General features: G+C 44.2%; 1 protein-coding gene across 1 annotated transcript in view; it reads left to right on the forward strand.

The window, feature by feature from the left end:
• LOC125705345 (germinal-center associated nuclear protein-like) overlaps positions 1–12,440 on the forward strand; it is a 68,613-nt gene extending 56,173 nt beyond the window's left edge. The window contains exons 18-28 of the mRNA XM_048971865.1: positions 9,132–9,200; positions 9,277–9,411; positions 9,514–9,667; positions 9,878–10,142; positions 10,295–10,392; positions 10,467–10,857; positions 10,961–11,212; positions 11,296–11,425; positions 11,614–11,793; positions 11,889–12,039; positions 12,134–12,440. Of these exons, the coding sequence (XP_048827822.1) occupies positions 9,132–9,200; positions 9,277–9,411; positions 9,514–9,667; positions 9,878–10,142; positions 10,295–10,392; positions 10,467–10,857; positions 10,961–11,212; positions 11,296–11,425; positions 11,614–11,793; positions 11,889–12,039; positions 12,134–12,220 (1,912 nt within the window). The 3' untranslated portion in view covers positions 12,221–12,440. The remainder of the gene's footprint in view (positions 1–9,131; positions 9,201–9,276; positions 9,412–9,513; positions 9,668–9,877; positions 10,143–10,294; positions 10,393–10,466; positions 10,858–10,960; positions 11,213–11,295; positions 11,426–11,613; positions 11,794–11,888; positions 12,040–12,133) is intronic.
• The last annotated feature ends 54 nt before the right edge of the window (positions 12,441–12,494 follow it).

The raw sequence follows: 12,494 nt of genomic DNA on the forward strand, positions 1-12,494 counted from the left end.
AAAGCATATCACCAGTATTCCTTATTCAAATTGTCCCATTAAAAACTACAATCCCCAAACGTCAAATTGCATGCTTCTGCATGTCACCTACACTTCAGACTTCATCCTCAAAATCAAAGCAGTATTAACACAAGCGACATGTGCCATCACTTAAAGCCAATGTAACTTTTTTAAAATAAAGTCTGTTTCAACTGGATTTTTACCTAAGTAAAACAACCATTTTATGTTCTATTTATCTTAAAACTACTGAAACAAATAATTGGCTACAATGCAGTTCCGCTGTTTTGTTTGGCACCGTAAATTATGTCCTGCATTCTGTGGAAAAAAATGAAGGCTGAGGAATGTTACGTAACACAGTTAAAATGCAAAAGTTCTCTCTGGTGTAATTCACTGCATAAAACCATGGTCTTAAGTGTGGTGTCTTCTTCATAACACTCCCTGACTTTTGTATCCGTGACCATGAGATAGGGTGGGCTGCTTTTCTTCCTTCATTTTACTAGTGTTCCTCCCTTTCCTCCCAGCCTTGGCTGGTGGTTCAGGCAGCATCACCTTCTTTTAATGGACCCAGGTGTCATTTATTTTGAAGTGCAGAAAATGTTCTAGCAGAGGTCTTAGACAATTTCTGAATTACACAGAACTCTGACTTCTTCTGAAGCTGTGAGAAATTGTTCATCTGTAATTGTTGCATTGATATTTGTTGATGTGCGTGTGCCCTCCTTGAGCAGTAAAGGGGAGATCACATGCAGAGCTGATTTTCTGTAGTTTCTTAGTCTAAATAAAAATAAAATATTCTCTTCATATAGTCTGGAAGAGCCAATTAGTTATTTCTAGAAAAATAAATAGAGCCAATGAAGGAACCAGATGTCACAGTAACACAGGTCACTGTCTGTGGTGCTGGGTGTTGGGCTGGAGCTGAAGAAATAGGATAACTGGCCAAAGTGTCCGTGTGCCTCCACTGATTACAGGACATTAGTTAACAGTAATTAGCAATCACTTATAGTTCTCATTTATGATGATGTAAAATTATAAATATATATATATATATCCATCCATCCATCCATCCATTTTCCAAACTGCTTATCCTACTGGGTCGCGGGGGTTCCTGAGCCTATCCCAGTTCCCAATGGGCACGAGGCAGGGAACAACCTAGGATGGGGGGCCAGCCCATCGCAGGTCACACTCACATACCATTCACTCTCACATGCACACCTATGGGCAATTTAGTAACTCCAATTAGCCTCAGCATGTTTTTGATTGTGGGGGTACACCGGAGTACCCGGAGGAAACCCCACGAGGACACGGGGAGAACATGCAAACTCCACACACATGTAATCCAGGCAGAGACTCGAACCTGGGTCCCAGAGGTGTGAGGCAACAGTGTTAACCACTGCACCACCATATATATATATATGTAAATATATATATATATATATATATATATATATATATGTAAATATATATATATGTAAATATATATATATATATATTATGGACAAAATATAATCGTGATTTAATGTATCCCTTCTGCTCTTAAAAAAGCGCAATATGTCTGAATGACGAATATGTGTATTACGTTTTAATAATCTTGTTAATATTTGTTTACCTTTTTTTCTGTAATCACTCTATGTTAAAGCAATTTTTAAATCTAGCTGTGAAATTGATGATGCTGTTGTTATTCTGACTGTCTGAACATAAGTGAGGGGATGGATGCACTATTCTATGGAGGCCTCTGAAGAGAATAAATTATCCCAATATTATATTGAGAGAGATGATTAAATCAGAGCTAGATAAGATTTTAACAACTCTGAGCTATTAGTTAAGTTCTTCCCAAATGAGTTTGATGGGCCGAAAGGCCTCCTCTAATTTGTAAATTTCTTATGTTCTAAGACATACAGTACTGTGTGAAAGTCTTAGGCAGTCCAAAGAAATGTTTAAAGCTGTTTATCTGGGTAGCAAGTGTACTTTGACTTAGAATAAATGACACAATTTAACATTAGAACATGTGCAAATTAAGAGTAACACAATAAAAACTAGTAATAACTTCTTCTGTTTTCTAAAGCGTTACTGATATCTAGTTGGATGGCTAGATGAACACCGCTTCAGTTCCCAAACTTCTCCCCAGCGGCACCTCAGCCGTTCCATGATTTTGTTAAATTTCACCAACAGCTCAATTAAATAATTAATTATACTGGTTTAAAAAGTCAGTGACAGATTGACTAGCTGTACTGTATGAGGTGTGCTAGTGGCCAAGTCAAAAAATACATGGCTGCACTGGATGGTCGTTACAAATACTAGGATGATTTTAGCAGAGGTTCTGAAATGGCTAAGCTGACACACTTTGACAGGCATAATGTAGCTGAAGTTCAGCCTGTAGCTGAAGACCCTGCCCCACTGCAGAAGTTCAAGGGAATTCTGCTTTTCCTTCTCCATCACTTCCTGGATGGCCTCTTTCGAAGACCTCTTCATGCACACCCTAGCCAGATGCACTGAGAGGCTTGGCTGTGTCTTCTTGCACACGGGGCAGAGCAGGAAATGCCTGCTCGAAGCACTGGGGATAAAATAAAATTAAAAAAAGTCATAAATAAAGATTAGATTTGATTCATTACTTTTAGTTGAATAAAGAAACAGTCCAGTCATCATCAACACTGTTCGTTTCACAGTGGTTTGGATAAATAACATTTGCATATCCTGATGGCTCCTAGACTGAGTAAAGTACATAATCACAGCTATTGAAACATGTTAACTAATTACTTACATTTATATTAAAATAAAATTTAATTAATTAAATTAAACTTAAGCTGCTTCAAAATATTATTTTAGGTTTGTAATGTACATAATCATAGCTATTGAAACATGTTGACTAATTACTTACATTTATATTAAAATAAAATTTAATTAATTAAATTAAACTTAAGTTGCTTCAAAATATTGTTTTAGTTTTGTAATGGATGCAATTTAAGTTTTAACAATAGCAGTCAGTGGTCAGAGACTTTTGCACAGTGTCAGTAAAGTAGAACAAGTTTATCCACAATTTCTACAGATTCTAATGAAATGAACAGTCCATTATTGGGATGGCTGAGGTCCTTCACGATCTTCTTGGCCTTGGTCCAGCACCGCCTGCTGTAGATTGAGTGCAGGTCAGGGAGCTCGGTGCAGATGGTGCGCTCAGCTGATCGCACAACCCTCTGTAGAGCTCGTCTGTCCTGCATGGTGCTGTTCCCGAACCAGGTTTCCTCCCAGAGTACGTGCAGATCAGTTGCATTGGGGAGTCCATACTGTGATGCTGAGTGAGTGTAGTAGGAGTTTGAGAGATGAAACTCCTGATGATTTACTCCCTCGGCTAACTAACCAGAACAGGATCATACCAATACCAAAATTATAAGTTTATAAATGTTTTTCACTACCCTGATTCATTCAGTTATTTCTGTTTGTTAATTCCACCCCCCAAGCAAATACATAAACAAACAAACAAACAAATATTGAGGGGGGATGTGTCAGAGGTGATAGAATCAGTGGATGAATCTAAAAAAAAAAGTCATGATTTTTTTCTCTCCAAAACATAATGCACAAAAGTTAGGTAAGACATTGACATGTTATGACAGTAGCATGATGCAGAGGAACAAACAGAAGGAAATATCAAACTAAACCTGAGTCAACTAGGACTAATTACACTAAATTAAGTGGAACACACAAAATACCTAAAACCACTTAATAAACAAACAACAAATATTGCATTAGATAAACTATACTGATGCCTGAGAGAAGTTGTTGTGCAAGCTGCAGCAAGTACGTAAGGCACAGGTGCAGAGACACTACATATAGTGCAAACTAATTTAAAAGTATACAGTACACACAATGATTCCTGAAAAATCAAAATACCGTGGAATACTAATGAAATACTTATCAGGATGATGATGATGATGATGATGATGATGATGATAGAAATAATAAAGAATTAGTTTAAGGTATTATGCAATTGACATGTACAATTAAAAAAGAAATTGCACCAGACATTTCCTGTGGCAAAGAAGGGTTGCTTTGTGGCATGTCGCCGACAGGATGTCATGGGCAGGAGGGTAGGCAGGCAGGGCAGCACAGGCAGAAGGGCTGGCGGGCAGCCAGAACTGTTTTGCCACTGCAGTTTGTTTTACAGTTTCATCTGCATTTGTTTCCCCAAGGTATAACAGCAGCTAATTTATGAACATGCTGCTTTTCAGAAAAGAAGTTTAATTTCCAGGAGCATGACCAGTGCACACATTTAGTGTTGACGGTTCTTTGTAAAATGGATGTCCTGTACTTTTATTGATCTGTCCGTCCGTCCATCCATCCATCCATCCATCCATTTTCTAACTACTTCTGATGAAGTTCCGGGTTATGGCGAATTGAACGTCTGACTCCGGTCAGCTGAGCAAAGTTGGTAACCTTGGTATTGTGTGTAGGAGATTCGGTATAACTATAATTTCGTTCTCCATTTACATGCCGGAAGTGTCTTTAAGTGTTATGTAGTTTTGCCTGAAACGCAAAAATAAAAGAAAGCAATTAGAGCTAACCAGTTGCTGCTGTAGTGATTGAAGAACTTTTGTCGGAAGTTGGATTCGAACCCACGCCTTACTTCGGAGAACAGAATACACCTTACTTCGGAAGGCTGGTTACGTTGAGTCGGGCGAATGAGACCACTCGGCCATGGGGCAGTTTCCAGTTAAGGCTGGCTCGCTGCGAAGAGTGGGTGAGTCCTAGTGTGCGTTAGAGCGGGGTAGCGATTTCAGTCAGAAATTTCAGGGTAATAGCGGCGAAAAAAATGGATCATATTGCCAATGTTGCTCAGAATCGCAGTAGCCTTCCGATGGTATGCGGTGCGTTGCGGTAGATTACTGTGACAAGAAAGCAAACTTTCATTATTACCATTCTGTTTATATTAAATTACGATCTTCCATATTAATCAAGGGATTGTAAAACTGAGAATATTTCAGCTCCAGTAGTTTATATTAAAGTTGCCCGAGTCACAACATGGTCTTTAAATGGCAAAGACAGACATAAATCAAATGTATATGAGCAGCAACATAACTTAGCATCCGGACCCCCCGCGACCCAATAGGATAAGCGGTTTGGAAAATGGATGGATGGATGGAAATGTGATGTGGTGGCGAAGTCGTGCAGAAGTTTTACAACTGCACTATCGATTTATCACTTTATTTAGAAATATAAATTCAGTTCTTATCATTTTTAAAAGTTACTTTCTTTCACATTTGAATTTCAAGGTGTCCCTCACAGTGACACTGAAGGGCGGGGCTACGGGGGGCGGAGGTGGGGGACGCGGTCAGAATGGTATTGGCTCCTCAAATTTCACCATCCTATGATTCTGCTGCGCGTCCTCGTGACCCAATTTTAATAGTTTTATTAATATTTTTTTTTTAAATTTGCGAATACAAAAAATGTCGTCTTTACTGCAAAAAGTCATCCCTTATGTGTAATGTAATGCTTTTTTTTTACCACTAGATGTCGACATAGACCGTGGAAAGCCGGTCAAAGTAAGTGCGACACTTAGCGGCAATTACAATATTTATTGTTAAATCAATGTAAAAAAAAATTAAATGTAATGACTTGTACTTTTTTATGAATTTGGATCTCTTTAGAGCAAACATATTCAAATGGTTTGCTTTTATAACGCTCCAAGTAACTGCGCAAGCCCCTCAAAGTGCTTTATGCCTCTCGCTTCCCATTCATTTCAATGGGCTTTCCCGACATTTGGGTAATTGTTTATTCCAAAGCCTCGAAAACACTCTGAACTGCAATTTGTCATGCAAAATGCATAATTTGTTGTATAAAATATGCTGACTTCTAAAAAACAATTTATTAAAAGAAAATAAAAAGGGCATGCCATTATATATTTGGTTGCTTTTTGCTACCGTTTGACCGTTTTCTGCTCAGTAACTGTGCCTGGTCCTTCCCTGCTGTAAAGCTATTTTTAGTACCTCTTGCTAGCTCACCATTTGGTCACTGACAAAAGATAAAAGAAGCCGACCACCCAGACAGGCAGGCGCCCAGAGTAATTACTGCCATAAAGCTATCACGTGTACGGGGAATGCAAAGAACGAAACTAAATGGATACAAACACCCCAGCCCATTTCAAAACAAAAACATTTCGCTGCTATTTTGCAACATTCTGGATATTTCAGAGCACAATGTTTACCTTCTATGTAAAGAGCTAAATCCCAGATGAAAAGCAAAGTCGCAAAATATTCCTGCATGAGCGCCGAAACCCCCTCCCCCGTTGTTCCCCCCAGTTCAGGAGTGGACGCTTCTGCTCAGAAGCTGCAAGGCTTTTGGCACAGCGTTTGGGGAAGCTCAGGGAAAGCAGCAGTCGAGCCCAGAGGACCCCCCCGCGGGAGTGAATGCGTCTTTTCCGGTGCTACATTGCTTTTGCACGGTGAGAGCGTTTGGAAAGGCCCAGCTCGGCGAAAGCGGCAGCCGATCTCTTTACGGACCCGCCCCCGCTGGAGTGAGAGAGTCTTCCACGGTGCTGCAAGGGTTTTGCACGGTGCTAGCGTTTGGAGAGGCCCAGCTCGGCGAAATACTAGGTAAGTTGAATCCTAGGTCCTTAGGACTCTGAGCGTATTCACAGTGGGCTGTCTTTTCGGAGCCTGCTTTTTATTACAAGTTTAGCTGTTTATTACTAGCTATCATTCTTTCATACCTTTAGCCCCATCCCTTCTGCATTGCCATAGCGCTTTGGTTTCATATCTGATTAGTATTTAGTTGTTTTTTTTTTCATGGTAGTTGAATGCAGGCTCCGCTCCTAATCCCATTAAATTTGAATACTGGGTCATTAGGACCCAAAGAGAATCACGGGCGCCATTTTGAAGACGTAAACTTTTTTTTTTTTTCGCCATTTTGGTATCCTGCCGTCCTGAGATATGCCCCGAAACACACAAAGTCAGCGCGCTGCAACTGAATCCCAACATGTTTAAAAAAATGCTTCTAAACCGCAAATTAAACTGGGTGACGAGGACCCTGTAAGGTGCCAAAGGAGAGGAGACCTGCACATGTAAAGTCACTCTACCTCTGCTTCCAGCGAGACAAGAGCTCCAGATTCTGTTGAAGATTTCATCTTTTGTTGAACAACTTCTCAAGAATGGCTTCCAAGTTGTAAGTTATGATCAATTTATTATTTCATTTGAATCTGTAGAAATTGTGGATAAACTTGTTCTACTTTACTGACACTATGCAAAAGTCTCTGACCACTGACTGCTATTGTTAAAACTTAAATTGCATCAATTACAAAACTAAAACAATATTTTGAAGCAACTTAAGTTTAATTTAATTAATTAAATTAATTAAAGGCGATTGGCTCAGCTGAGCAGTGCATCAGACAAGCCTCCAACATCCAGTCTCTGTTGAACAGGGTTGTGAAAGCAGATGTAGGTTTTCAGGATATATTTAATCTTTGTGATCACATTGCTGAAACTCAAGATGGCATTGGCAACCATCGCTTCAATTTAATTTCACTTGTCTTGCTTTCACAAGTTGAGAGAAGACCATGTGGCAAAAGTACATACTCTCCAACTACAGACCAGCAGTTTGAGGAAGAAACTGTGTAAAATAGTACTGTTATAAGGATACTAAATACTAGACACAGAGCCTCTGTCTTCCCACCCCCACGTCACAGGAAAGACACAGCTTCTGTACTGACACCAGTATATATTGCAGTTCATTGGCTATAGTTCTTGACAAATATATACAAGATGCCTGTGTGTATAGACCTGCCCTGTCTATAGTTATTTTTCCAAAAAGGAGGTAACTGGATGTTCATCTTTCATATTACCGTAAATGTAAAAAAAATAATAAAGTATTTTCCTTGTCTGGAAAATGTATTGTGTACAGTTCATTGTCTATAGTTCTCTACAAGTCTATACAAATGCCCGTTGCTTTGGATAAAGGCGTCTGCTAAATGCTTAAATGCAGTAACGGTCCTAGCTGATGAGGCGCCCTAGGCGAGCATCAGCGCCGGCACCCCCCCCCCCCCCCCCCAGGTGTAGGGAAACTATAGCGGAACTAATGTTGCGTTTGGGTTTAGGTCTGGTCAGTTTTGCTGGTAACATTTTCGTTTTGCTCAGTTATAAGTGCAGCATTTGTTATGCGGCTGAGAAAGTGTTTTAAGTTATAACGTCAATATTCATGGATATTGGAGTTATTGTATGAGCTGCAGTCATAAGTTAATGGCGTGAGCAAGCTGTAGCCTATTTAGGTTTGTGTTTGGTTATTTTTAGGAAAATGCCTGTGTTTTTACTGATTCATTTTTTGATGTATGTGCTTTATTTTATCTAGTTCTCACGGCATGCTCGACCGGATAGATATGTGAATAAATGCCCGTGATCAGAGATCAACTTGTGTTCGTTATTGAGGGAGGTTACAAGGGGGGGCGGCTCATAGGAAAGTTACGTATCATCATCATCATCATCATCATTATTATTATTATTACTTAATAGGCTTTGCTAAGCAGGTAAATTCATGTGGGCTTGTTCTTTTCATATTAAGACGCATTAATACCAACTAGCTTTAAGAATAGTGGAATGTTACACTTTTTTCTTCCTCCGTTTGTGGCACCCCCTGGATGAATGGCGCCCTTAGCATTTGCCTATATTGCCAATGCCACGGGCCGGCCTGCATAAATGCATGAGTGGTAACGCAATGGGGCTTATCATGGAGATTACCAGGGTCTTTCAGCTAACATTGCTGGCCTTTTTTGTTGTGTTTTGTATTTGCATTGTTCTGCATGTAGTAGGAGAGTAGTGTATGTTTATTTCGAATGGAAGAATGAAAAAATACCTATATGTGCATTACATTTTGAACATAAAAGTAGGCTGTGTTAAGAAAACCCGCTTCTCTGTCGATTTACTCGTGGCTCGGTCGTAAATACATGTCTGACATTTATAATGAACCAAGACAATAAAAATCGCTTCTCAAATTTGCCCATTTATGGTTCTTTATTTCTGAATGCCAGCTTGTCCCTGATAGACGTTCATTCATTTAAAAGGAGCTCTACCCCGTCCCAAGATGGCGGCTCTGTTGACGCATTCGCTCCCATAGACGGCTGTATTCAACGCGACAACCAGTGCTGCTGCCTTCTGCAGGTTGGCGAAGATGCGAAGGGAAACCGAGCATCAGATGAAGGTCCACTTGTTCTACCAGCAGCTCCTGAGGTATGGTGCTACTGTAGAGTAGCTGTTAGCCATCCATCACTCTCCATGTGCTCATCTACATCTCCATCCACTTCAGCGAATCTGTGTGGGGGCCACTGGACCTGCTCAGTCTGGTGGCAGCAAGCGTCTCGAACCCATCTGACACAATCTTCTGGAAGGCAGCCCTCTTGTTGCCAAGTGATCATGAAAGAGATGCCAGTGTTGCTAACCAGTAAGTGGGGGAACTGGGTGTCGTTCGGGGAGGGATTGGGTGTTAGTTGGGTTTAGAGGTCCTGGAGCTTACATTTGTGCCCCCCTCCCATCTCTGATGCAGGATTTTGACAGAATGGCTGGAGTCCAAATTCGGTAACTCGGAGAAGCAAGAACACAGGGAGATGGTCCCCAACGGACACATGCAAACCTTGAGCATCAGCAGCGGCCTGCGGAGCGTGGGGGAGCGCATGCACACAGTGCACGTGTGTGTGAAGGTGTGGCAGATAGGGGGGAACTTGCCGATGAATATCGACAGGCTTCATGCCCCTGTGTTGCATGTTCTGTCATTAATGTTAGTCTAGCATAGCTTAACATAGCCTAGCATAGTCTGGCACTATGTGATATTAGCAGGTCCTGTGGTAACACAGATGTTTGCGAAGGGTGCAAGTGCAGGAAGTGAGGCCATGTTTCTCACTGTGGGTCAGGTGGCCCGCGGGCCCCTCAGCGAGGAAGGCCAGTTGGCATTGGAGAAGCGGAAGGGGCTGATGGGCATGGGCGCCCTGCTGATGCTGCTGCCCTCGGCAGTCAGTCCCGGGGCTGATGAGGAAGACGGGGACATCTTCCTGTTATCCGCCCTGCTGCAACTCCGGCAGATCCAGCAGGCTAATGCCTGGCCACAGGCCCTTCCTCTGGTGGTGGTGGTCCCAGGGCAGGCTGGGCACAGGGCCAGCGATGAACGGCTAGAGGAAGGTGTGACACTAACCGTGTCTATGACAACAGGTGTCGCGTGGGATTCGCTTACTTTACTTATAGCATTTCTCTTGAGGCTATGTTTACGTATGCAGAGCTAATACAGTTGGTTTGTTCCTCCTGTCTGACCATCGGTTTCCTTTCCCTGTAAGACCTGATGCTTCAGACACTCATTGAGGAAGGTTTGATTTCAGAGTACATGTTCGTCCATATCCCCGAGACCACGAACGAACCCCAAGGATCCGAGCAGGTGAGTGTGCATGTTGTCGCTGGCCTCGGTAAGATTGAACCATCCCATTGACCATCACCCCCGTCTCCCCGCAGATCCGCCATGCCGTCAGGTGGCTCGCTGCCCGCTCCACGGCACCAGCCCGGCTCGTCTCGCAGACGTTGGTGCAGGTTGTGGAGGCCGGGCTCTGCCGCGAGTTTGCTGGTAGGCTTCACCGTGATCGGAGGGACCGTGACATGGCGGGACTGCCCTCCCAGGGCCCTGCACCCGTCATCGGCCTCTACAACACTGTCCTGGCTTTCTTGGCTGGCCTTGTGTCGTCCCCGAGTCTGGCTGGCCTCTCCTGGCCCGTGGCAGAGTTCTCGGTGCCAGGGGGTGGTGACTGCCTACCACATCTGCTCTGGAACTCGGCTGAGCACCTGGAGTGGCTCCAGGGGGCAGTCCTGAGCCTGCGGCTGCCCGACTGGCCGCTGCCAGCCGTGGGGGGTATGTCCATGCCTCAGATTCGGAATTCGTACTTCTTGCTAAGTGGCTGCTTCTTAGTCTGTTTCCTTAAATTTCTGCTGCTGCCACCGCTCCCCCCACCCAGCTCCTTGGAGCCAGCTGGTTGCCTCCATCTTCCAGTACGTATCTCAAATCCCATGGTCCCGCCACAGCCAGCCACTCCTTATGTCCCAGTTGGAGAACCTTTTGGAGAGGCTGCGTCAGGACTGTGTGGGCCGAGGTGGGGGGCCGGACAAGGAGCCCACTTTCTGGGAGGTGCCCTGGGACGAAATTGTCATGCTCTGTGTAGAGCACCAACTCCGGGACTGGAACCGTCCTGGGTGCCCCGTGAGTGAAGGTGAGGGGGGTGGGGTGGGTCTGACGTTTGGGGGGGCCTACTGGGGATGCCATGCAGGTGTGAACCTATCCCACCATCTTCAGATGTCATCAGTGACGACGGAGAAATCTCGGTGTATTTCCTGAGCGATGGGCTGCAGGGCTTCATACCGCCGTCCTGCTGGGTGGATGCCGTAAAGCAGACGCACAGGGACAAGCAGCAGGGGAAGGCAGGGTAAGAGCCAGCCAGCCATGTAAATCTAACACATTCCAGATAGACTGTTAACAGTGACCTGCAGATTTAATGAATATTATTTACTATTAAATGGAAGAAGAGGGAAAGCCATCAGCTTCCAGTCTTGCTCATATCCCCAAGAGTGGTGTACAATACTGGCTTCTTATCCAAAGTCTCTGCCATTGCAGGTGTCACCAGAGCATGTGGCCTCATCCTCGACTGGCCAGGCCACGTCTTCAACAGAAGCTGTTTCACAGCATGGTTGAGGACCCTGAGTCCGGATCCGGTGTTGCCCCTGTTTTGGATGCTGCCTCCAGCCCCCAGGACCTCCTGGCTCGCATTGAGGAGGAGAAAGAACAGAGCCGCAGGTCTGACAGAGAACAGACATGCTACACACGTGTACTCTCTCATGTGAGTTGTGGCATAAACATTGAGCCATTTCCTGTTTGACTTGGATCTGCAGGTTCGAGGACCAGCTGCGTACCTGGCTTGACGTCGAGTCCCTGGGCCCTTCCTCTTCCTCCTCACCACTTTTCTTGCCTTCTTCGTTACTGTCTGTACCGGAGATCGTAGTGCCCTCCCCAAAGATGGCTGCCCCACCTGCACTTGCCCTGGTATTGACCCTGTGCCTACACAGTTGCTCACATTTTAAGACCCCAAGTACCCTGTGCTCATCAGTTGAGACTGTTTCTGTGCCCATTTTTGTAGCAGAAGGAGCGCAGTGTCCGCAGTGACCAGGCCAGGGGAGCTGCCAGTTTGTATATTTCCGCAGATGTGACACAGGCACGGATATAATCTCCCAGGCCGAAGGACGCCGAAATCTACCGCGCTGTAAGAACTCTGTTTCGACTTTTGAAGGCCGTATTTTTGGGCTTTTTACACAATGAATCCGTCTGGGCTTTTCGGCAGAACACAAGGCGGAGCGTTTCAGTCTCCGCGCGCCCCGACCTCGGGGCTCTTTTCCTTCGGCCAGCAGAACGCCCCTTTCGTGCAGCCGCCTGCCCTCGGCCAGGGCACCGGCCAGACCTCGCTCTTCAGTACATCGTCTGCCTTCGGCCAGACCGGATCC

Source organism: Brienomyrus brachyistius, chromosome 12, assembly GCF_023856365.1.
Source record: "Brienomyrus brachyistius isolate T26 chromosome 12, BBRACH_0.4, whole genome shotgun sequence".
Taxonomy (NCBI): domain Eukaryota; kingdom Metazoa; phylum Chordata; class Actinopteri; order Osteoglossiformes; family Mormyridae; genus Brienomyrus; species Brienomyrus brachyistius.